This window comes from Pantherophis guttatus, chromosome 1 (assembly GCF_059756535.1).
Source record: "Pantherophis guttatus breed Tessera chromosome 1, ASM5975653v1, whole genome shotgun sequence".
Lineage (NCBI taxonomy): Eukaryota > Metazoa > Chordata > Lepidosauria > Squamata > Colubridae > Pantherophis > Pantherophis guttatus.
The window spans coordinates 157,215,621-157,242,632 of NC_142063.1; the positions used below are offsets into that span (position 1 = coordinate 157,215,621).

At 39.0% G+C, this 27,012-nt stretch overlaps 1 protein-coding gene across 1 annotated transcript in view; it reads right to left on the reverse strand.

Annotated features, from left to right (window-relative positions):
- TTN (titin) overlaps positions 1-27,012 on the reverse strand; it is a 312,529-nt gene extending 285,517 nt beyond the window's left edge. Inside the window, exons 1-16 of the mRNA XM_087882058.1 lie at positions 26,777-27,012; positions 24,625-24,728; positions 18,231-18,434; positions 16,659-16,946; positions 14,966-15,057; positions 14,629-14,873; positions 13,347-13,689; positions 12,582-12,725; positions 12,081-12,206; positions 11,411-11,548; positions 8,831-8,968; positions 6,752-6,889; positions 5,286-5,567; positions 5,038-5,163; positions 3,303-3,587; positions 2,944-3,009 (exon numbers count right to left, since the gene is read on the reverse strand). Of these exons, the coding sequence (XP_087738184.1) occupies positions 2,944-3,009; positions 3,303-3,587; positions 5,038-5,163; positions 5,286-5,567; positions 6,752-6,889; positions 8,831-8,968; positions 11,411-11,548; positions 12,081-12,206; positions 12,582-12,725; positions 13,347-13,689; positions 14,629-14,873; positions 14,966-15,057; positions 16,659-16,946; positions 18,231-18,434; positions 24,625-24,715 (2,706 nt within the window). The 5' untranslated portion in view covers positions 24,716-24,728; positions 26,777-27,012. The remainder of the gene's footprint in view (positions 1-2,943; positions 3,010-3,302; positions 3,588-5,037; positions 5,164-5,285; positions 5,568-6,751; positions 6,890-8,830; positions 8,969-11,410; positions 11,549-12,080; positions 12,207-12,581; positions 12,726-13,346; positions 13,690-14,628; positions 14,874-14,965; positions 15,058-16,658; positions 16,947-18,230; positions 18,435-24,624; positions 24,729-26,776) is intronic.

Consider the following 27,012-nt stretch of genomic DNA (forward strand, 5'->3'; position numbering starts at 1 on the left):
GTTTTCTTCACCAGGGAAAGAATTCTTCGGTCATCCACCACACTTGTTTTCTGTGGTCTCCCAGGTCTTTTGGTGTTGCTGAGCTCACCGGTGCATTCCTTCTTTTTGAGAATGTTTCAAACAGTTGTTTTGGCCACGCCTAATGTTCTTGCTATCTCTCTGATGGGTTTGTTTTGTTTCTTCAGCCTAATGATGGCTTGCTTCACTGATAGTGACAGCTCTTTGGATCTCATCTTGAGAGTTGACAGCAACAGATTCCAAATGCAAATAGCACACTTGAAATGAACTTTGGGCCTTTTATCTGCACATTGTAATTGGGGTAATGAGGGAATATCACACACCTGGCCATGGAACAGCTGAGAAGCCAATTGTCCCATTACTTTTGGTCCCTTAACAAGTGGGAGGCACATATACAAACTGCTGTAAGTCCTACACCATTCACCTGAGTTGGATGTACATACCCTCAAATTAAAGCTGACAGTCTGCAGTTAACGCACATTGTGTTTGTTTCATTCCAACTCCATTGTGGTGGTGTATAGAGCCAAAGATGTTAGAATTGTGTCGATGTCCCAATATTTCTGGACCTGACTGTATAAAAACATTAAAAATTAAAATATTAAAAACAATTAAAACCTATTCACACCATTCATGGCCGGATCTCGCCAGATCGCAACAGCGAGATCAACGGCCCCAGGCCTGCCGGAAGAGCCAGGTCTTCACTGCTTTTCGGAAGGCCAATAGGGTGGGGATGGTCTGGATCGCAGGAGGTAACTGGTTCCAGAGAGCTGGGGCAGCCGCAGAGAAGGTCCTCCCCTGTGGGCCTGCCAGCCAGCATTGTTTAGCTGACGGGGCCCAGAGGAGACCAACTCTGTGGGATCTTACCAGTCACTGAGAGCTATGTGGTAGAAGGCAGTCTCAAAGATAACCTGCCCCTGAGCCATGTAGGGCTTTAAAGGTAATAACCAACACCTTGAATTGTGACTGGAGACCAATAGGGAGCCAGTGCAGCTCATGGAGAATTGGTGTAATGTGGGTGTACCTAGGTGCACCCACGACAACTCGCACGGCTGCATTCTGGACCAACTGTAGTCTCCGAACACTTTTCAAGGGTAGCCCCATGTAGAGTGTGTTGCAATAATCTAACCGTGAGGTGACAAGGGCATGAGTGACTGTGAGGAGAGCCTCCTGATCCAAGTAGGGTCGCAATTGGTGCACCAGACGAACCTGTGCAAAGGTCCCCCTAGCCACAGCTGACAGATGTTGCTCTAATCTTAGCTGTGAGTCTAGGAGGACACCCAAATTGCGAGCCCATTCTGAGGGGGACAATTTCTCCCCCTCTAGAACCAAGTATGGACAATCAACATAGTCTTTAGGAGGCAATACCCACAGCCACTCGGTCTTGCCTGGGTTAAGTCTGAGCCTGTTGACTCCCATCCAGACCCTCACGGCCTCCAGGCACCGGCATATCACATCCACCGCCTCACTGAATTGACGCGGGGTAGAGATATACAGCTGGGTATCATCAGCGTATTGCTGATACCTCACCCCTTATCGTTGGATAATCTCACCCAGCGGCTTCATGTAGATATTAAATAGGAGGGGAGAGAGGACTGAGCCCTGAGGCACCCCGCAAACGAGGGGTCTAGGGGTCAACCTCTGTCCTCCTACCAACACTGACTGTAACCGACCAAAGAGATAGGAGGAGAACCACCGTAACACAGTGCCTCCCACTCCCAACTCCCTTAGTCGTCCCAGAAGGATACCATGGTCAATGGTATCGAAAGCCGCTGAGAGGTCAAGTAGCACCAAGATGGAGGAATGACCCCCATCTTGGGCTCGCCAGAGATCATCCATCAGCGTGACCAAGGCAGTTTCCATGCTGTAGCTAGGCCTGAAGCCAGACTGAAAAGGGTCTAGATAATCCGTTTTCTCCAATGACCGCAGGAGCTGAAGTGCCACCACTTTCTCTACAACCTTTCCTACAAAGGGTAGGTTGGAGACTGGACGAAAGTTCTTTAATTCTGCTGGATCCAAGGAAGGCTTCTTGAGGAGGGGCCTTACAACTGCTTCCTTTAATGATTGCAGGAAGGCCCCTTCCCTCAAGGACGTTTTAACTAAAGCCTGGAGCCAGCCTCGTGTCACCTCCCTGCTGGCCAAAACCAGCCAGGAGGGGCACGGGTCCAACAAACAAGTGGAGGAACTCATCGCTCCTACAGCCTTGTCCACTTCCTCAGGAGTCACAGACTCAAATTCATCCCACACAATAGGACTAAGACCTGCCCCCGTCATCTCAGTCATAATTGCCCAATCAGAGTCCAGGTCCATCCGAATCTGAGCGACTTTATCCGACAGAAACTACACAAACTCCTCAGCTCTACCCTGCAAGGGCTCCTCCACTCCCCCGGCATTAAGGAGGGAGCGAGTCACCCTAAATAGGGTGGCTGGACGCGAATCAGCGGATGCAATAAGTGCGGAAAAATGCGAACATTTTGCTGCCCGTATCACCACTAAATAAGTCCTAATAAAGGCTCTTAAGAGTGTTCGGTCAGATTCGGAGTTACTGGTCCTCCAGCATCGCTCTAGACCATTTTCTATTTAATGCAAAAATAGTTAATTTTGATCCTACTGGTTACTTGCTTGAATTCGCCAGCAGTATCATATGCAAAGTTTGCACTTTTCATTTTCACCCACGGAATAGATTCATGCATACATGAATCTCTGCTCTCTCAATTGAACTGAATGGGGAAATTCCTTTATGCAGTTTTATTTCAGACTGCAAAGTAGGTATATGAGAATCGGTTTCAATATCTTCTCTACTTCCATATTCTATACACTAGATGGCAGTAGTACTGCACCATATTTTTATGATTTAAAAAAAAAGTTACTCAAAAGATCACAGCAGAGTAAATTAGTCTACCTATCAGCAGAACATTGATTACTTACTGAGACTATAGATGGGGGTGTAGCGGGAACTTCTGTAGGTTTTGGAACTCTAGCAACTTCGATCACCTAGGGAGATTTCACACAAAGTTAATTGGTGTCACACAGCATTTTGTTCAGCAAGCAGCAGCATGCGTGAGAACAGAAACAAGCCAATGGCCATTTTGTTTGGGTCTTTTCTATTGCTTGCTCTGAGGAAACGGTCTTCAGAGACAGAAAACAATGTCACCACAGATGGTATACAAAGGTCAGTAAGAAGAGAGGGAAACTTTTAAAAAGGGGGAAGGCTGGTGGAAAAAAAGGAAAGAAATAAAGAATGCATTGTTCTGCATGCAAAGACTGAAAGGTGCTTAATGACCAACCTTGGGTTCAGCTTCTGGCATTAATTCAACACGTTCACGTTCCTGCATCAGTCCACCTGTCACACTCACACCCGTTTCTCTTTTTATTTCAACGCCATAAAGCCTCTGATAGGTTTCAGCAGGCGTCTCTACAAAAGGGAACTGTGGAGAGATGACTTTCTCTGGCATCACTCTGGGTTCAGGAGACTTTGCAATAGGACGTTTCACAGGTTTGGTTATTTTAGGAACAGAAGTTGTTGCTAACTCTTTTTCCAGAGTAGCTATAGCAGATCCTGCTATGGAAACCTAATCATCCCAAGATAAAAAAAAAAAAAAAGGGTTACCACTGCTAGCTACACACACACACACACACACACACACACACACACACACACACACACACACCTATATGTATATATAAATACATGTAATATGTAAATGTTATGGTAAAATATGGCTTCTTTCTTGCAGCTGGTATTTGGTTCTAACCTTTCAGAAACCACACGTTATTTTTCTCTCATCGATTGGCTTTGTTTTTACAAGATGCAATTAAGAAATACTCCTATTGGCTTTTTGAAATAAGAAATTATATTTTAATCTTTCAATGTTGTTTACATTCAAATGTTTGATGGTATTATTCATCTTGTCAATCAAAGTTCATAATTTGCTATGAAGCCATAATTGGTCTCATAAAAGTCATACTCCTCCATCTTTGTCCAGTAGATATAATGACAAATCTTGTCTGCAATATTTAGAACACTAGATTTTATTCACTACAACACTATTATGTAACTAGGATTTACATGTTGCATTAAGTATGTAAGACAGAATATACTTGTATTTTCATATACCTTGTCTTTCTTTGAGAGAAAAAAAAGAAAGACTACAGTATCTGATTTAATATGAAGCCAACCACCATAACATTATTTACATGTATTTGATTTTTTTAAAAAGTCATCCTCTGTACAATGATGAAGTAACACAACTCTGTATTGGAAAAATGGATTGGATTAGATGGAATGGTTAGATGATGAGACCTGTAAAGGAGGCAATTAAAATGTCAAATGGAAAAATGAGAGGGGTGAAAAAGAAAAGGTAAAGCAAAACCCATGTACTCTTGATGAGTACACTATAATTGGGATTATAAATATACAGCATGTTAATTCCTATACACACTTAGTATTCAACATGACCACATGAAAGACAGAACAAACACTATCACTCTATGAATTATTTGATTAATTTAGGAAGTAAGAATTTGCAAATAATGTTTTACTTTTTACGGAGAGAAAAGGAGTATGCCAGGCATTTTAGGTCTCTTCCTCTACCTTGTTCCTTGTTTTCCAGACAAGATATTTTGAAACATGCTTGGTTCATATAACCAGAGCATGTAATATCCGTTTTATTGATGTACTGATACAATTATAGTGGAAGGATAGCAGAAGGTCATTTTCCTTCTCTTACACTCCCCCAACTCTACTGTGGAGGGTCATCTGGATGCTTTAAAGGAGATTTAGAGGGGCTGCTCGGAAAACTGTTCTACCAATGGATGCCATTCAATTGGTGAACAGCCCCATTAATTTCCTTGTATAATAAATAATAGCATACCCCCCTGTACTGTTTCAGTATTAGAAATTTTCTCCTCCCTCTTTCACTTAAGCCTCATTCTATTCTGGTTTATGTAGAAAAAGGAACTGGGTTAACTATTTCAATAGAGATCTCTATTTGCCTGACATACTCTTCCTTCTCTTCTTACCTCATAAGTATGATCTGGTTTAGGAACAGTAATTTTGGAAACTGTAAAATGAGGGCTTGCTGTACGGGGACGTATGTGTTCCACATGGATTGATTTTTCAAGTGATGTTTCTGCAGTCCTTTTAATCTACGTTAACCAATAAAATGGGCATTGAGAAGGTTGCCAAATAGGAAAAAAAGAAAAGAAAAGAAAAGAAAAGAAGCTTGACAGCCATTGGAAATGGCTGCAGGGTTAAAACTGAGCCTAACCTGTGTTGATATGTCCGTTTCCATTCTTTCAGCAGCTGCAACATGTATTTTAGGGGGAATTCGAACCTCCTCAGTTTTCACCTCTTTGGTGACAACATGTGGTTCTGGTGGTACCTCAACAACATGTCTTGCTAAAGCATGCTCTTTATAGCCATAGTCCAGAACTGCCTGTTCAGAATAAGCTTCTTCGGCATAATCTGGTTCTCTGGGTTCTCTAATGCGTGCTTGGTCAACTGCATGAACAACTGTGGCTACAGCTTCAGCCTTTTTGCCAACATCAATCTAAAGGCAACATTTGCAAAACATTGATACATAACTACATTCATGACAGAACAGCTAGCATAGAGCACATAACATTCAAAAACATTACATTTCCAGCCTTCTATTTTTCTTATTTCATATGCACATACATTGCCAATTATAATTATATACGATATTTAATATCTTCATATTTTCTGCATCTCTGTTCATTGAGATAATACCCTGTTTCCCCCAAAATAAGACATCCCCTGATAATAACCCCAATTGGGCTTTTGAGTGCATGGCAATAAGGCCAAGCGCTTATTTCAGGGTTCAAAAAAATATAAGACAGGGTCTTATTTTCGGGGAAACACGGTATATATCATTCCTTAACAATGTTCAAATGTAAAGAAATGAATACTATACTGGATGCAGACAGTCAATGTTTACATTTAGTACAGAATGTACAAACTATTCAACCATGTTAGAAGGGAAGGGAAGGGAAGGGAGGAGAGGAGAGCGGAGGGGAGAGAAAAGGAAAGGAAAGGAAAGGAAAGGAAAGGAAAGGAAAGGAAAGGAAAGGAAAGGAAAGGAAAGGAAAGGAAAGGAAAGATAACCATATAATATAATAATAGCATGGTTGATGAAGACTTACAGACACATAAGCTTGTCAGAAATACACAAATAATTTTGCAACACACATTTCAGAAAGTCCTTTATCCATTTATAACAGATCTTCTACTTAATTTCAAATATGTCAAAATCATGTATTTGAATGTTTACTTTTTTATGGTATTAATTTATAGTTCTGCCTTAAATAAATCTACTTTAAAATACCCCTCATGGAATTTAAAGAGACTGAATTTCAAGAAGGGGTGTTCAGGCTTCAGATTCAATCATATTCTGTTACCTGAAGTAAAACAAAGAAAAGAAGCACCATTTTCTCAATATTCTAATTACACAATGTAGGAGCTGTAATTAATTTCTGAGATGCATATTAATTGTTAGAGAAGAACAATGCCATATGGTACTACTATTTCTTTTGTTTTTATTGCTGCATATATTATTTTGTTTTTGGCATGTAAACAGCCCAGATTTTGACTTTAAGATGGGTAGCTATACAAAGGTCTAAACAAATAAATATTGGCTCTAGGCTGAGTCAAAAGTTTGCATAATTTTGAATAATTTGTATTAGTAAACATCTTGTTTTGGTGAATGCTATTCACCTGTTCATGGACTAGGTGGATTTGTTCTCTTTTGGCAGCAGCTTCTTCTCTGGTTCTTGATATTATATCTTGTTTTTTGCGTTTATCAACCTCAATGATTTTCGGAACTATGGCAATTTTTTCAGTCTCCTGTCTTACCTAATTATATTATAGCAAGAACATAAGTTTTAGGTTACGTAATGTCTCCAAACAAACAATAGTGACAGCAAAATTTCAGGAAAAAAGATGTTCTCTGTTTATGGATAGAGAAAAGTTAATAGATTAAATGCTTTATGTTCTGTCCCTGCAGAACATTCTAATTCCTGAAGCAGATAAATATTGACGTTTGGTTATTAACTGACTGGATAATTACATGTTAAAAAAAACTGCAAATTTAGTATATGAAGTTTTAAAGCCCCAAACACCATGACAGGGAAGCTGTGAATATATTATGGCATACCATATGAAAAAATGGCCATTTCCCATTTCTCTTAATGAACGCAACCAGAAAAGGGTATGGAAGAGTTAGTAGGCTTATTGAAGAATTATGAGCATGTCAGTGTGAGAATGGGACATGAGAATGACCATCACATTAACAATGGTTCTATTCACCTTTTCTTGGATAAAGTGGGCTTCTGCTTCTTGTTTGGTAGCAATTCTCTCTGTAGTTTTTACTACCGGTGCAGGTACTTTGGGTTTGTCAGCTGTAATTACTACCTTAGGTACAGAAGGTTTCACGGGCTTCACAACTTCTTTCCATGTCTGATGTTTATAGTAAAAACAGAAGTGTGATTATATATGTGGTGTTGCAAAAATGTTCATTGGGACAGCAGCGAAAAGCAGACAGGAAGCAGTAAAGCGCATGAAATTACAAAGAGGCAAAAATAATAATGAAATGCTATCCAGATTCTAAAACGACTGATATGTGGTCTTTATACAGCTCCACGTTAATCTATGTGGCCTTATTATATTTAATTGAGGTGACTTAAAATGCAGAAGGGGCAAGCTGACAATTTATGAATGAAGTGGAAATAAACCACGAGTTCTTTTCAGTGGAAAAGCTAGCCTTCTCTTTCATTTTTGAAATTTAACAAGAACACAAGAACAATCTTTTAGAAAAGAGTTTGCAGACAATTTTTTTTGGGGGGGTGGGGCAGATTTTTAAATAAAGAGATTTTGTTCGTATTTTCTGGATCAATATGCAGACATAATTTATCTTCTGAACTGAGTTTACAAGGCATACTGAATAGATGGAAAAAATCATTAAAATAATATATTATAGAATTATCTATTAAACACATCTCTGGGATAAATTGACTTGAAATTTCAGAATGAAGTTGGCTGAAAGGAATTTGTGTGTGAATTGATATCAGAATTACATTGATTTGAGACAGACTGGTTTCTAGATCCACACAAGAACACGATGTCTTACATTAATTGTTGATTTAAATCCATGTGGAACAAGTTATGGGAGAAAATAGTATTTTTTATAAAACAAACCAAATTTAGTTCCTAAACTCTTTTTAAAAAGATTTGTAAAGCTAACATTAACATATATATATATTATTAATTATGTCCTTTTGAAACTTCTCCCCATTGACCCCATTGAAAGAAGATCCAGAGAGAGCAATAAATCCAGTGGGACATTTTAAAAATGAGCAAAAATAGTTATTGAATTTTAGTGGATAATTTGAATACTGAAAAGTTTTTTTCCCCTGTTCTCCTTGATATCTGCAAGAACAATCAGACTGAAAACCACCAATAAGCATTGAAAAATATGAGTATCTTAATAAAGAAATATACATTCCATAAAATTTTCTAGATGCAAGGCACTGGATTATTTAGCATTTTTCCTTAAACCTTTTAACTTTGAAGGATTCCTTTGGGGTGGCTATATAAGTTTTTTGAATGAATCAATGGAATTTTAATTAGGATTAAATTGATGCTTTGTTTTAACTAAATGAAGATATTTTTTATAAAAGGGAGCAAAGTTGCTATTGCAGGGAGTTCACAAGAAAATGAAGGAAAATAAAAAGAAATGTGAAAATAAAGTCTGCAACTGAGCAGAAAAAAAAATTGTGCAAAATTGATAATATTCACCTTTTCATGAGTGATGTGCATTTCTTCCCTTCTGGTTGATATTTCTTCTCTGGCTCTTGAAATCTGTTCTTGTTGCTTAAGTAATTCAGGAGCAATTATCACCTTGGGCACAGGAACTTTAACGGCTTCTTTTCTTATCTAATCATATGATAGAAAAGAAAGGAGTTCAGTTATCAGATTCTCTTCCCAGCATAGCTGAAAACTAATATTATTTTTCAATAACAGAGATAACTTTAAACAGCACATGGCCATTGTTCTGCAGAGAGCTAAGTGTTACAATAAATAAGTCTACTAAATTCCATCCTGGATTGTGATCCATATTGAGAATAGCAATTCTAGAAATGGAATATTTGTATTTATTTTATTTCATCTTGTTTCGTTTCATTCATGTGTTTATACTTCAGGATATTTTTTAACAATGTTCAACATGCCGTACTAAATTGGTTTGCATCTAGAGCCATAATGGGTGGCTTGCTAAGCAAACGACATCACAAACTTCATGTTTTCTATCTTTGTTGTCATGGAATGTAGTTGAGCTTCCTGGGAGGGAGTGCATTCCAGAAGAGCAAGAGACAATTCAGTTCAGATAGTTTGTGTGAGAGATAGAGGGTGAAGACAGCTCCTCCCTAACAGTTCCAGACTATAAGCTTTATGGGGGTTGATAGTTGGTTTTAGTTTGGCAAGATTCTGTCTATAGGCGAGGAACAATAACAAAATCTGCTTGGAGAAACCACAACGCGTCTTTCTTGGTTTTGGAGACTTGAGAGTAGTGAGGCTATATATTTCACTTTAGATAGCTACAATCTTAAATGTATTAGAGGTATATCAGATAGGTTGCCCAAAGTAAAATACCCTACACACAATACAATTTGTGCCAATTATTACTATTTGGTAAAAACTGATTGCAAATAAAATGAACAGCAATCTCATTTTTGATTAGCAAGAGTACCCTGAAAATATTGCTTCCATGTGTCCTTACGTCATTTCTAAGCTCCAGAAACTTGCCCAATAACTTTTTTTGTATCCCATACTCCTGACAGCTGACATGCAATATTTTAAGGCATACTGAGCATGCTGAATTTCAAAGCTGTGGTGGGGAAACATTTACCCCATGATTTTGTTGGAAAAGACAGTGTTTCTTCAGAAGTGTCCCCAAATTGCTGAATATTTCCTTTTTTTTCCTCAGTAACCTCATGTTGACTTCTAAGTTTGTTATTTAAATAAGTGATGTTACAGCATTTACCACCAGAGAAATAAAATTTGGGCTGCATTTTCTTGAACAATAGCAATAGCACTTAGACTTATATACCACTTCATAGTATTTTACAACCCCCTCTAAGCAGTTTACTCCAGTATATTGCACCCGACACAATTAGATTTGTTTGAACAAAGCAAAATTCCAGGAGTTACTAAGGAAATGGTTTGTTGCTGCATGGTTTGTGTACAATTTTTGGAATATCCCACAATTTCAAAAGCATTTTTCCATTTATTTATTTATTTATTTATTTATTTATTTATTTATTTATTTATTTATTTATTTATTTATTTATTTGTTTGTTTAAATTTCTATACCGCCCTTCTCCAAATAGGACTCAGGGCGGTGCACAGCCTAAGTAAAAACAAAGCATACAAAATTTAAAAAACAGTATTAAAATAATTAAATATTCTGGCCGTAAATTAAAACAACCCAATTTAAAATCAATTTAAAATTTAGCTCAAGCCAGCCCAGCTAGTTGAAATAAATAAGTTTTCAGGGCCCGACGAAAAATCCGGAGGTCTGTTATTATACGTAACTCTGGGGGAAGGTTATTCCAGAGGGTGGGCGCCGTCACAGAGAAGGCTCTCCCCCTGGGGGTCACCAGCCGACATTGTCTGGCGGACGGCACCCTGAGGAGGCCCACTCTGTGCGAGCGTACTGGCCGGTGGGAGGCTATTGGTGGCAGTAGGCGGTCTCGTAAGTACCCCGGCCCTAAGCCATGGAGCGCTTTAAAGGTGGTCACCAACACCTTGAAGCGCACCCGGAAGACCACCGGGAGCCAGTGCAGCTCGCGCAGGAGAGGTGTCACATGGGAGCGCCTCGTCGCCCCCATAATCCCCCGCGCGGCCGCGTTCTGGACCAGCTGGAGCCTCCGGGTGCACCCCAGGGGGAGCCCCATGTAGAGAGCATGGGCTTGAATTGAAAAAATTGTTTAAGAAAACTAGGGTACTATTGTTTCCTTCACCCAGCTCTAGAATTTCTGGTTTCTAAGATCAAAACTTCTCTTTACTAAGTTGGCCAATGTAATTACCGTAGTCATATTTAATGTAGATACATGATTTAGAGAGACTTCTGCGAATGTCAGAAATGACAAATATATATTGGGGATAGGTGGAAAATATCAAGCTAGAGGAATGTCAAATCAAATCAAATCTATATTACAATCATAGACAGTATAAAGTTAGAGACATAATTTCTAAAGAGGAATTCTTTAAATTCATAACAAGCAAATCAAAGCAGAAATGGATGCCTAATTAATAGTGCTTATAAATTTTATAACTAAGAAAGAGGAAGAGTTTTTTTTCCACACGACTGATATTTACCTTTTCATGAGTAATGTGAATTTCTTCCTTTCTTGTAGGAATTTCTTCTCTAGCTCTTGAAATCAGTTCTTGTTCTTTAAATGTGTCAGCGGCAATTATTACTCTGGGTACAGGAACTTTCACTGGTTCTTTTCGTATCTAATTTAATGGTAGAGAAAAGAGTGTATTGATGACTGAATTTAAACAAACAACAATATTTCTCAAAATGCATTGCACATGAGATGAACATAATCAGTATAAGGGTAAGGTGTGGCATAGGATTCAAATAAATAAGCTTCAGCAACATAGAGAGCCAGTTTGGTCTAGTGGTTAAGGCACTAGGCTAGAAAGTAGGAGACTGTGAGTTCTAGTCCCTTCTTGGGCATGGACACGGGTTAGGTAACTTTGGGTCAGTCACTGTCACTCAGGATCTCTCCCAACCCACCTTACAATGTTGTTGTTATGGGGGAAAATAGGAGGAGGAAGGTGCGTTGGATAAGTTTGGCATCTTGAGGTATTTGTAAAATAATAAAGGTGGGATACAAATAAATAAGTAAAACTTCATGGCTAATCAGCATGTTGACTTCTCACAGCACTTGTTATGAGGAGAGGGATGGGGGAATTCCCTCCTATTCACTGATAGTTTACTGTGGAAATGAAGCTTGCTGATGAAACTAAATTGGCTATTCACCTTTTCCTCAGTAATGTGTATTTGTTCTTGTTTTGTGGTAACTGCTTCTCTGGTTCTCAACATCATTTCTTGCTCTCTGGTTTTTTCAGCAGTAGCAGTAATTACTAGGGCAGCTTCTTTTTTAACCTATATTTTAATGGTGAAAAGAAAGAAAGAAAGAAAGAAAGAAAGAAAGAAAGAAAGAAAGAAAGAAAGAAAGAAAGAAAGAAAGAAAGAAAGAAAGAAAGAGCAAGCTATAACATTTAATTTCATCAATCGTCCTATATAAAAAGTATGTAAAATATAAAAGCAAATGAAGATAAATATATTTGGGGATAAAAGTTAGTTTAAGCTCAGAAAGGGGAAAAAAATAAACATTAACATTGATAGATTTGGTATCATAACATGCTTGCTTGTCGTATTAGCCAATGTGTTGCTCATTTTTTGCAAATGCCTGCATTGGCAATATTAATGGAAAACAAGGGGAGAGTGTTATTTATTGTCACTTTGCTTTATATCTACCTGCTCCTGGACAGGCGGAATGTGCACTGTGGTCATGGCTGTCCTTTTAGCCATCTGCTCTACAGCACTTGGAAGAGGTTCTCTCTCTCTAGCCATGTCAACAGCTGCAACGACGGTAGCAACAGCGGCTGTTTTGTCCATGTCCTGCGAGACCCAAATGAGTGGCATGAAAAGACAGCTCATTGGAATACAACGTCAGTAACATGAGGAATAGGTGCAAACACAAGCATCTGCTTTGCCAGATTGTCCTGTGACAACATTATAGCACAGCACCGTCTACATTAGGGGTCGGCATATTGCAGCCCAGGGGCCAAATACTAGCCCAGTGTGTCTGTTGTTTTATATGGCTTCTGAGCTAAGAATGGGCAGGCAGATAGCAGATCACTATGGCCGAGCTTCAGCCAAGATCTTACAGCAAGGGTAGTGGAGCAAGGGACAGGTTCATGGTGTACTGGACAATGGCGGTAGCCTATTAGCAGCCTCCTTGCTGGTAGGCCAGCACCACATAAAGGCTGCCATGTTTCTTGGCCTGCAGATCTACCAGGCAGACTTTGTAGAGGCAGAGGAGGGGAAGGATCTGGCCATTTATAAAAAAAATGTTTGCCAAACCCTGGCCTAAATAACCAGGCATGTAAAATAACAACAACAGAGGTCCTAATTTCTCCTAAGCAGACCAATTCTGTGGCAAAACCACATTACTTTGAGAAAAACACCTTACCCCTTCCACACTAACCCTTCCACCCTACCCCTTTGAAAAGGTCTCACCTCTGTAGCAGCAGCAGCAGCAGAAGCAGCAGCAGCAGCAGCAGCACCAATTGCCAGGGTGGCTTCTGCTGCAGCAGCTCCGCTGATAGCAACCTGTTCGTGCATTCCGTATCTCCCTTCCCATCTTTCTTCAGTCCTCATCTGGGTGGTGCTCGTAGTTACTCGGGTGTCTTTCATTCTGGTTTCCGAACTAGCTACGTAGCCTTCCTGTTTCCAAGGAGGAGGCACATCAGCCCCCATCACTGCTGCGGCCTGTGTTTTCCGGACCAAAATTGGTGATCTCACAGGTCTGATAGGTGACGTAGAGACTGAGAGCCTTGCAACTCCAGCAGGAGACACCGATCTGTTAACAAAACAGAACTGATATTGATGCCAGGGGAAGAACAGCTCCCCAAAGTGACTGTTGAAAGGTGGAAAACTAGGCCACTGGTGTGGGAAATAGAGTTGTATTGTTTTTACAGAATTGCAAGAAGACATGTTGGCCTGTGAACAAAATGCATTGTATATGTTTCTAATCTCATGAGCTAGGCTGAAGCCTTTGCTATGCTACAAACCAGCCAGAACCACAATTTACTGATATGATAGTTACTCTAAAGATAACCCCTAGGAACTAGGACCATAAAAGGAAATTCGTAAATAAAGGCAGGGGGAGATAGAATTAGAGTAGTGGGAGATGTAATCAGGGGTGGAGATAATGTATTCATTTTAGACACTTTGGATAGGTTGTGACATCATTATTACCCAAGCCAATGAAGAAGAGGTGAGAGGTAAATTTGTAACAGTACTAGGGAATATACGACAAATGTATTGATGATTTAGGGTGTGTCCACTGTACCTGTGTGTGTATGGTCCACCCGGTTTGCAAAGTGAAGAATAAAATTACCATTGTTTTCTCTTGAAAGTTTTGGCTGGTGATTGTTTATTTCCAAACTAGACCACAAATCCCACACCGGTAACCCTTCAGAATACCCAATTCCATCAAAACTTCTTTTCAATGGATATTCATAGTTATTTACATAACTGTACATATAGTTATTTACATAACTGTAAATAACTCACAGGAGTGTATAATAGCAGTGTTGGCCACAAATATTTTGCTGCACTGCTTAAAGAGCAATGTTTGCCTTTAGAAAGGCACAGTGGGATTCTCCAGATGTTCTTGAATTTTAACTCCCATCAGCTACTGCAACTATAATTAATAATAATGAGGAATTCTAGGAACTGCCGGGCAACCCTTTACTTTTTCCTGATCTGGGTCAAATTTTACATGTGAGTGGTTTACCTGACTGGAGATGGTGTTGGACCTCTCACATGTCGTACAGGAGATGGCGACTGTCTGATGGGGGATGGTGATTGCTGGCGTGCCATCTGTACTTTGGCTGCAATGATTGGCGGAGTCGGTGATTTAGAAGCAGGGTGAGGAAGCATCCGTGGGGGTGCCTTATGGGGCAGTTGCTGCCCAGTGACACTTTCTATCATCATCTCAGCAGTTGCAAGTGTTCTGGCATCAAAGTGAGCTTCAATCTTCTGCAATGAAAGATCAAGAACACTCATGAAAATCTAGTTAAAGAGCCCCAGTCTTTGAAATGGTTGGTAACAGAATCTGACAAATTACCAACCTTTTCAGTTCGGGTTTGTCGTGTTGTTTGTGTAATCTGAGCAGTCGAAACAATCGTCTTTGTCTTTTTAGCGGGAACAGCTTCTTCATCGCCTTAGAGAAAAGAGAATGGGAGTCATTAGAATTGGTTCTGGGAGGGGAGTAGAGGAGAGAAGTATATCGGTGATGCCAGTTATTTATGGGTTCATGTATATGATTGCCAAGAGAGCTGTGCAAATTTAGCCACAAATTTCCCAGCAGCTTTGCTTCAGCTTGAAGGAGATGTTACCCATTTATAGAAAAACACCATAAGGCAAATAATAAATAAATAAATAACTGAATAAATTAATTCTCTCAGGCACAGATTAATAAAGAGAGCAATTCATTTCAAATTAGCCTTTTCATACATCAGCCAAGAATATAATGCAGAATAGTCAAGTCTAAGTAAGTCTGTTTAGAAAAAAACACCACTGCATTTAATGGGGACAATGCCTAGATAAGGGAGCCTAAGCAAAACTCTTGGAAGGTATTTCCTTATGAAATATAAGGTATAAAACCAAGGAACCAATGGAAGCCAGCACAAACGGTCATCATCTTTTGTTGCTTCATACTTACAGAGTGAACATTTAAAAGGGTACAATAAGCATGCTCATAAAAATTACCCATTTTTCATCAGGTTTTCTGGGCACAGAAAGCTTTGTAAAGTTAAATATTCTTGTAATATTTTTTGGATTTTAACCTAATGATTTTAGCCTTAGGAGCATGTAGAGATTTGGGACACTGATGCATTTGTGTATTTCTTTTCTACTTCAGTCCTTCCCACTTGGATATCTAAATGCATTGTTAGGGCTGGAATGATGTCTAGGAAAACACAACTTTCAAAATATTTGGGATCACTGAACATCACATTAAGCCATCGCATTAGCCATGGCTTGTTGAATAAACCATCATAACCAAGTTCAGACATAATTACAGATTAACAGCGTTGGGAGGGGCCTTGTAGGTCATTTTAGTCCAACTCCCGCCCAAGCAGGATTTCTGACAAATGGCAGCCCACAAATCATGGTTCATTAATCCCAATAGCTGAATTCATACTTTATGTCAAAAATGATTTTGCCTTAAATAAATAAAATAAAAACCACATTATTACTTAGTGTGATGTGTAAATCTAACCTATATAGATTTAGGCCCATGTATTTTTTCTTTTCTTTTACTGTGTGCACGTCAAAGCAGTAGTGAGGCCTGGATTTTTGCTCTTTCACAGGCCTGCAACTGCAGTATATGCTTAAGCAAGTTGCTATGAAACTATGACATCCAGCAAGAGAAACCCTGGAGTGAAAAACTGAGGTGTTGATTTACTGGATTTTAGATTAATACAATGTAAAACAATTACAAATAAAAAACACTGCCTCCCACTAGCAATAAGTTAGCCTACTTGTTTTCCTTGTATTAACAGGGGAAGAAAAGAAGCAGAACATTTGTTGCTGTTGCTTTTGAAAACAATTTTATCTTTTTGTCATGCTGAAGTATTTATGATCAGCTTGATCCAGGGTGAAATTTTACAGCCACATTAAAATCATCTGAGAGAAATGGAATTGATGGATTTGTTGACAGAAGAGCAATCATTGTGAAGTTTGCTGCCCTGATGGAATAATCCTAAAGTTTTGAAAACAAACAAACAAACATTCTTGGTTGACTATCCTACTAATCTTTACCTTGTATGAGCAGTTCGGCTGTTGAAGTTGCTCGTCCCACGCTATTAGTGGCATTTACTGAATAGGTTCCGGAGTCTTCAGGGTAAGCTTCTGCAATTATTAAACTGTAGAGGTCTCCTTCATGTAAAATTTGAAAATCGAGGGAGCTTTGAATTTCTGCTCCATCCCGATAGAACTTCACCACAGGTGTAGGGATTCCAGTCACTCTCACGTCAAGTCGAACTTGACTTCCTTGTCGAGTAGTCATGCTCTGTAGTCTTTGTGAAAAGTTGGGTGGCGCTGTTTCAGCTGGGAGGAGGAGGAGGAGGAGGAAGAAGAGGAGGTTGTATAAGCAAGAACAAACATAAGGAATATTATGTATCTCCTTACTACTAAAATTGTTGTGTCTATAACCTTTAACTGAGCTAAATGGTGCACCATAGGGCAAAACATTTTGAACCAAGATACCAGGGGTGAAATCCAGCAGGTTCTGACAGGTTCTGGAGAACCAGTAGCAGAAAGTTTGAGCAGTTTGGAGAATCGGCAAATACCACCCCTGGCTGGCCCCAGAATGGGGTGGGAATGGAGATTTTGCAATATCCTTCCCCCAGGACTGGGGAGGGAATGGGGATTTTGCAGTATCCTTCCCCTGCCACGCCCACCAAGCCATGCCCACAGAACCGGTAGTAAAAAAAATTGGATTTCACCACTGCAAGATACCTTAAATAGGCTGACAAACAGAATGTGCCTGGGATCCATGACTACCATGGTACTGGAATTTGGCAAGTTCTATAAAACTTTTTATGATATAAAAATCATTTTAAGGCATGATGTAAAATGCCTTAAACATTTCTTGTGGTCAATTATTGATGTTTGACTGTGATATACAGTTATACATGGGCTACTTGCAAGGCAGATAGATTTCTGATATCTCCCTGATTTTTTTTAGAACTTTTCAAGTATATTAGAATATGCTCTGCTTCTGTTGAAGGTAAGGAATCTGGTAAGGAAATATCCCTGAAACAATAATCTAAGAGTTGCAAACTCTGCCTCTGAAAATTGACAGAGGATTTCAATTGGCAGAGAGGCTGAACCCAAAACTCTTTGGAGCCATATGTAAGTTGCCCATAATTTTGAAATTATGGGGCAGAATTTAAAAGAATCACACAGAAGTAAGGTTTTCTATGATCAGGTTATAAAGACACTTTCCTTTAAATATCAAGAGGTAGCCAGATGCAAAATCTGTGTTGATGGACCCCATAGAAATAAAAAAAATAAAAATCAACATAAAGCAGAATGTGGACCTATAAGTTTGATTGTTCTTAGAAGTACATATAAGGCAGCCTTCATATTTACCATTTATTTACTGGCATTATTTACAATTAAATGTTAATATTGAGGGGTGCGTTAGATTTTTAAAAACTTAATAAGTAGCTATATTTGATATGTCAGAGAATTTTGAAAGGGGAGAACCTTGTGTAATGCGATCTCTTAATACTTTTTTTCAATTTAGTCTTCATCTTTGTGGATTCTATTCACATGTTTTAAGATGAAAGATGGAAAGTGCCAACTGGTTCTATAACCACAACCTACCGGTGACAAGTAGTTCTGCAGTACTTGTGGCTTGTCCAGATCCATTGGTGGCTTGTAGGGTATATCTTCCACTGATAGCTGCGGTCACGGTGGGGATCACAAGTTTAGCGCGGCCATCGCTAAATGAGATCTGCGCACCGGGCAGAGTTGCAGTAGAAATAACCTGGCCATCCCGATACCAGCTCACCTCAGGAACTGGGAAACCTTGAGAAGGAGAGTGAAGTAAAGATAAATGCTCATAAGGTCCCATTGGCATCAGTCCTAAAATACCACCAGGTTTTCCTAGTGTATATGCTAACGTTGCTAAAGGGCTGGATCAAGGGCTTCAGTAATTGAGATAAGATGAAAGAAATGACTGGGCATTGGGGGAAATCTATGCTTACTGCAATTTAATGTCCCAAAATAGAATAAGACTTAATTTATTTTATATTTTGTTGGTTATATTATCATTATTCTGTTGTCTTGCATATACACTGAGAGTTTATGCACCAGAAACAAATTCCTTGGTCAAATAAAGTATTCTATTCTATTCTATTCTATTCTATTCTATTCTATTCTATTCTATTCTATTCTATTCTATTCTATTCTATTCTATTCTATTCTATTCTATTCCATTCCATTCCATTCCATTCCATTCCATTCCATTCCATTCCATTCCATTCCATTCTTCTGTAATATTCAGATCTGCTTTCTTTAGGATATAGTTTGCTGCTCCTTCCTCTGAATATCTGATACAAAGACATATTTATATTCTTAGATGGTATTATCAGAGAAAGACTATATTTTAAATGCCGGATGCTTGAAAAGGAAAGGCATGTAGGCATAATGATAAAAGATACACTTTTTGTGATTTAGGAGGTCAGATTTCAAGAGATAAAAACGTTCATAGAGTTTGGTGCATTACAATAACCAAGTGCTGAATCATTGTCAAATCTGTCCAACATAATGAGTAACTTGGGGGAACAAGAGATTTATAACACCATGTAATATGAGTTAGTGTTGCCATAAGATTGCAATGGTTGAAAGGTTGTACTCTGAACTGTACTCTGTTTGCTTTTGGTAATGATGTGTGGGACTACTTACTATGTCTTAGAATTATGTACAAATGCAATCACAGTTTCAGAAATGGAACCTTTCACTTTAATGTAAGGCAAGTATTACCATAGTTGTCTACTAAGATCACTGTTCGATGAAGCCCAGGGAATGTGGTAGAGGGATTTTACTTTGAGAGATACAAGGAATAGAATAGAATAGAACAGAACAGAATAGAATTTTTTATTGGCCAAGTGTGATTGGACACACAAGGAATTTGTCTTGGTTCATATGCTCTCAGTGTACATAAAAGAAAAGATACATTCGTCAAGAATCATAAGGTACAACACTTAATGATAGTCATAGGGTACAAATAAACAATCAAATCATATTAGGAAACAGTGAATATAAATCTTAAGGATACCAGCAACAAGGTTACAGTCAAACAGTCATAAGTGGGAGGAGATGGGTGATAGGAACAATTACAAAGAGGAGTATGGTTGGATGCAAAATCTGAAGCATAGTTACTCAACTTTAGCAATAGGGTATTTCTTTAAGCTTGAGAAACACTGATCTCAAGATTGTTTAAGATGGGGCAACAAACCAAATAGAGAAGGAAACAACTTAAAATCTTTCCTGACAGATTGCTATATCATATTCTCAGTTCCATACTTCTATAGTCAATGATTTCCCTTGCTAACTTTTTCTTCTCTCAGAATGGGAATAAAGAGTTGTCAAAAAACAGCAATCAATGGAGAGAGACACTATTTGGAAACCATGATTACCATATGAATGGGGAAGATTGACGCATATCTGATGCAAAGCTCTGTAGAATTTATCAGTGTTTTAGAAAAAAAAGGAATAAATAGAACAAAATATTATGTCTAGAGGATTTACAGAAAGGACAGAGGGCTGCCTTTGATTTGTCTAAAATCTAGTGATAGATTATATTTTCCTATGAAATCTTTTGTGTAGGGGGTGTCAGTATTAATTTATGGTCCTCTGTCTATTAGGTAAATGTTGTCATTTTCTAGCAGTACACAATTAAATAATAGTATAACTAATTTCAGTGGCGTGTTCTAGAAAGTTTTAGGTTCTATATCAGTGATGGTGAACCTTTTCGGCACCAAGTGCCCAAACCGGAACATGCGTGCGAAAACTGCAGCCCCAGAAACCTGAAGACCAGCTGGTCAGTGTGCATGCGCACGCCGGCCACCTGGTCTTCGGGTTTCCGGCATATGCATGCACCAGAAACCCATGCTGGACCACCGGCCACCTGGTCTTCATGTTCCTGAGGCTCCAGCACGCGCAAAGATCAGCTGGACAGCATGCATGCGCGCATCAGAAACCAGAAGAACAGCTGGCAGGGGCGCATGCGCCCACAGAGAGGGCTGTATGTGTCACCTCTGGCACATGTGCCATAGGTTCGCCATCACAGGTCTATATCATATATTTGTATGTTTTAAAAAGTGCTTTTCAATAATCTACTCCCAAAGTACTGTAACAACATGAAAAGAAAACTTACATAAAAAATACAGTTGGAGCATATAACATTAAGATATTTTAAGCCAAAACATTTCAGTCAATTAAACTTTCAGGCATCCACCCCAATAACCTCAAATACTCATGACCATAACAGATAGAGGCTCCATACAGATGTTTTAAATACAAAACTACTCAAATAATATAGAAATATTATATAGAATAATATACTACTCAAATAATATAGAAAAGCAGAAGGATCTGGTTTAAACTTCACAAGTGTCTATGTCTATGTCCGTGTGTGTGTGTGTGTGTGTGTGCGCGCGCGTGCGCACGTGCACGCACACAGACAAATATGTACACATGCAGACACACCTCATGTACTTCTACTTAATTGTTGTTGACCCTTCAGTTGTTCTGAATTATGGTTGTGGACATCATTCAGTTGGGAGAGAAAAGTATCTGCGCACAAAGGCGACTTAGAAATATGCAAAATTGCAGACAGGCTTGGCATCTTAAGGTACATACAAGGCCTATCTTAAGAATTTGAGAAGCCTAGGACACATGTTTATTTGTTCCCATTAAGTAGCCATTTTCCTACTTAATTCCCACAACATCCTGTATTTTCTTTTCCTGACAGAGAAATCAAAGGAGAAACATCAAAAGTAGGGAAGTAAATCCCATTCACTGAAATAACTCTTGGAATTTTAAGTGATCATCATATTTTTTGCTAATGAATATGAAAGCCTTGACTGGCAAATATTGATTTCAGTTATCATTTCAAATTCTGAATATATCTTTTGAAGTTAGTAATAGACTAAATTTGCTTATCATTTCAAATTCTGAACTAACCTTTAGATAAAACCTGGGCAACTGATTCATATATATATATATTGCCCAGGTGTGTGTGTGTGTGTGTGTCTCCCAGGTTTATATATATATATATATATATCTCTTTTGAAGTTAGTAATAGACTAAATTTGCTCCTGCAACTGCAGCAAGTGGAGCATGGCTAATGAGTATTATCCTTTCTCTGATATCTTATAATTTCCAGCTCAGAATAAATAATTGAAGTTAATATGATTCAGAGAACAAAGCCAAACAGCTGGGATTTCAAAGTAAGGTCTATACTGGAGACCTTTTTAGAGGAAGCGAGCCCTGCCTTGATTCTTCAAACGTATTACTTAAATTCTGCTCGTTGTTCATTGTATCATTACAGCAGCCTGGTTAATATGTATATTGTTTTTCCTGCTTGGTGAAAATAGATATATTGTCAGCATATAATCCAAACATGCATATGATATAATGTTGGCGTATGTTCTGAATCAAGGAATATAGTATTTTTATATTGTATTCAATTTCTATAGTATGGTTCTTAGCTTAGAAATATGTGGGCTGCTATAAAGCACAGTATGATCTTATTGGCCTGGAAATAATTGTTCCACATCTAAAATAGTCATGCTACCAGTGGCATCACAATCAAAGCTTTTTTAAAAAGCACATACAATATTGGTGCACATGTGAAAGAGGTAGGACTTTTATGCCACAACAACTATAGCTTGTTGCTACCATTCTGGTGTAAGCTGGAAAACATTATATACTGCATATTCAAGGCTTGAGCCATTTCAAAACTTAATGCTATCTTAAAATTTAAGAGATTCAGGAAATGAATTCCTAATGGTTCATGATCAACATTATTGCTGTGATCCACAAGCTCACCCTGAGATAAAAGAACACCCATTGTTTCCACTTGGCATCCATCAGGGCTGCCATGTTTGGGCTGTAAATATTTAGAGGAGCACTAGCTGGGAAAATAATCTGTATTACCATGCTTCCATCTATTGGCCACTTAGAATTTGTGGTCTGGCTATGCTAATTTTAGTCTTAGAAAATAAAACCTGTGACTGTAACCCAATGATTTATTAAATTGATCGCGTTGGTCGCATTGGTAGATGATCTCTGGAGGGCTCGGGACAGAGGTTGCTCCTCTGATCTGGCCCTGTTCGACCTCTCAGCAGCTTTTGATACCATCGACCATGGTATCATGCTCCGACCGGTCGCAGTTTGTGTTGGCAGGGGGGCAGAGGTCGACCTCGAGGCCTCTCATATGTGGAGTGCCTCATGGGTCAGTTCTCTTGCCCCTTCTGTTCAACATTTATGTGAAGCCGCTGGGTGAGATCATCCGTGGCTTTGGGGTGAAGTACCACCAGTACGCTGATGACACCCAGCTGTACATCTCCACCCCTGGCCATCCCAATGATGCCCTTGAAGTAATGTCCTGGTGCCTGGAGGCTGTGTGGATCTGGATGGGGAGAAACCGGCTCAAACTCAACCCTTCCAAGACTGAGTGACTGTGGTTCCTGGCATCCCGATATAGTCAGATGACTCCATCTCTGACTATTGGGGGCGAGTCTTTGGCCCCCTCGGAGAGGGCTCGCAATCTGGGAGTCCTTCTGGATATGCAGCTGTCCTTGGAGGAACATCTGACGGCTGTGGCCAGGGGAACTTTTTGTCAGGTTCGCCTGATTCGCCAGTTACGGCCCTTTCTTGATCGGGATTCCCTGTGCACAGTCACTCATGCCCTTGTCACCTCTCGCCTGGACTACTGCAACACTCTCTACATGGGGCTCCCCTTGAAGGGCACCCGGAGGCTCCAACTGGTCCAGAATGTGGCCGCACGGGTAGTTACGGGAGCTACATGGCGCTCCCATACAACACCTCTCCTGTGTGAGCTGCACTGGCTCCCAGTGGTCTTCCGGGTGCGCTTCAAGGTGTTGGTTATCACCTTTAAAGTGCTCCATGGCATAGGACCTAGATATCTTTGAGACCGCCTGCTGCTACCGACGGCCTCCCATCGACCTGTGCGCTCCCACAGAGAGGGCCTCCTCGGGGTGCCATCAGCCAAACAATGTAGGCTGGTGGCCCCCAGGGGGAGGGCCTTCTCTGTGGGCGCACCTACCCTCTGGAACCAACTGCCCCCAGAGATAAGGAGAATCCAAGACCTCGGTGCCTTCCGCCGTGCCCTTAAAACTTTCTTTTTTCAGCAAGCCGGGCTGGCTTAACACTTTTAAATGTTTTTAATTGGTTTGTCATTGTTTTTTTAATTATGGGCCCAAATTTATATATATCTTTATATATAAATTTACTTTTTTACTTTATAAAAAAGTAAACTTTTTTACTTTACTAAAAAAATAAAAAATACTTTTTTAATAGTATTTTAATGTTTGTAGTCTATGTTTTTATTTGGCTGTACACCGCCCTGAGTCCTTAGGGAGATGGGCGGTATATAAATTTGATATAAAATAAAAATAAAATAAAAAGAGGGAAAAATGAGGTGAAAGTTAAGTGGTGAGTAGGGAATAACTGAAACCATCTGACTTCTGGTAAATTGATGTTTTGAGCATGGCCATGCCCAAGGTGGGGCGATTTTGTAAATGTCATTTTCTTGGCGTGTCCATAATATACTGTCAAAGTGTAAAATGCGTCCATTGACTCCATATTCCCTGACCTAGTCTGATGTCCTGATGATTTCCCAGTCTTCAAATTGATACAGAAGAGATAATTGATCTCTTCCCCCAATGAGATCTTCTTTTACCTATTAGCTCTCTAATATACAACTGATGAAGCTTCCAGGATAGGAAGTGAAATGTCTTGTTTTTCCTCAAAAAATCAGTCCAGTTGCCTTTTCAAAATAAAAATGACTTTTGATACAACTATGACCTGAATAACTGAAAATCTTTATAGGTAGTTGTTTAATGGAGTCCTACCCCATCTGTCTGTCAGTTTTCTAAAGCCCCAGAAAAGATGCCCTCTTAACCATTTTTGAAGATCTCAGCCACAGCAAAGAAAACAATAACCAGAAAAACACACGGACACTCACCACTAATATGAGCCTCAAAGGTTGCGGCACTACCCTCCAGTGCCACAACACTTTGTAACGGCTGCGTAAATGTTGGTGCTTTGCTTGTCATTTTTGCAGGCACTCTGGAAAGAAAGATAGACATAAAAATAGAAGGTGAGAAAACAATTTGTGGAAAGCAACATAAATATGTGGTGTTGTGAAGGGATTGTTCTACTTAGATTAGATCTGTGGCTCTTGAATGGTTCACTTTTGTTAACGCGGCATTTACTGAAATTTATCCCCTTAAATTATTTTTCTATATTGCCCATCTACTGAGTAATTCAATCATAACAAATTGTCAATAGTTCAAACAAGTGACAGATCATCAAACAGAATAACTGTGCCAATAAAGAGGTTACTTTTTAATGTTGAATTTGCCATATCTTTATATATAACCATTTCTTAATCCCTTCTCAGATGGAATTGGATTAAAAAAAAACCCCTCTATAACCCAAAATTGTTTGAAAATTGGAATTTATTTTATTTTCTTACTAAATAAAAGCACAATAAAATGATTTTTTTTCTTAAAAGAAATTATTTGAAAAGTTTCCCTTAATGTGAAAAAAAAGGTTTTGGTAAGAGGCTATTACAGAGAAATGAAAAGAAAAAAAGGAAAGGAAAGGTAAAAAGAGAAGAGAAGAGAAGAGAAGAGAAAAGAAAGAAAAGAAAAGAAGAAAAGAAAAGAAAAGAAAAGAAAAGAAAAGAAAAGGAGAATGTAAAAGTATAAGCGAGGCAATTGAATCTAGGAAAGAAGGAGAGAAGGCCAAGTTTGAAATGTGAGCTTGGCTATAAGATAACAACTGACATTGATGGTTTGAACAACTGCAGGAAAGTACAAAATCAGTAAAACTATACTTTGTCCAGTATAATATTTGTTGCTGTAACACAGTGTCCCCACTTTCTTGTAAACCACAAAAAGGTATATATTCAAACAAGAATAACTGATTTTATTGCAAAATGTTTCTTAATATGGATGCCCATCAGTGTCAAATCAATTTATTCTGTTATATTGAGTACTAAATGTTAACTTGATATTTATTATGATTTATCATATAGGATTGGACAGAGTCACAGGGGGTTATGACAGCTAAAAATAGAATTCCAGTAAAGTCAGTGATTTATGTGAGGCCTATTTTTCTTGGCCACCTTAAAAAAATTGCTATGGTTTTAAGTTTGAAATAATCATAGCATGAGGTGAATATATAGGTAGATTGGGGGGGAGGGAAGGAGGGAGAGAGAGAGAAAGAGAGAGAGCATGCATGCCAATATATTGCCTTAATAAAGCATAATATACTCAATTTAGTCATTCCTCTTTTTAAGGTTACTCGCTCCAGATTTTGAAATGTTTTACAGCAATATATTTCAGTTAAGTTAACCCAATCTATACATATTATGCACTTCCCCCCCAAATTAATCATAGCCATATATTCCAGCTTAAAAAAAAATTAAACCACACACCATCCCTTCCAAATTGTTGGATGAATTCACTATTGGTAGGTATTTCAGTCCTCTTTTTTTCCCCCAACTTCCACAAAAAGACGAGAAAAATATCCTATTATTCAATTGTGATCTTATACGGCTTTTGTATTACTAGCATTTCAAAGGTATGCCTCTGAAATGTCACATTCCCAAAATAACCATTCCAGGTTTGAGTGACAGGAGGCAAGTGGTCCAGAGCTGCGATGTAATGGATATGGCAGCAGCTGATTCCCTTAAAAAGTCATCGGTGCCTAGCCTTGGCAATGTGGCTTTATCAGAGCTATTCTGGGAACGTCTTGGTTTATCTGCAAGTAACATAACCTTCAACACTCTTTTGGAAGGATTAAAAGTTAACCCAACGTTTGAAATAACTTTTCACCCTCAAGCACATTATAAGAAATGATCACAAAGTCCTAAGAATTCACAAACAGCAGGCATCATTTCATTCATGGGAAAAATGCAGTCCTCAAAAATAAATCTACAAAGACCTACAGACTTTTCTCCCACTTCTGCCCCTCCCCTCCCATCCTAGCCTGCCCCATCCCACCCAAATGCATCCCCTGCATATAGGACTGTATTTAAAATAATTAAAGTGCCCCAGAGCTTTCTTGACCGAGAGAAATCACTCAATTCTTGCAGACATGCTACTAACCTGATTTCACAAGAGTGCCTAAGTGAAGTGGGCTAAGCCCAAACGGAAGTTTCTGGAGCGACGTCCTTATCCAGAGGATGATGTTAAACAATCCCAACATGAGAATGGTTGAGCCTCTAGCCCTCAAAAACAAAACTACACAGTTGAAACAGTGTAGTTTTGTTTTCTTTGCAATCCCTACACCCGAGGCGAGGCTGGGAATGCACGACTGCTCAAAAGGGCAAACATGGTGGTTT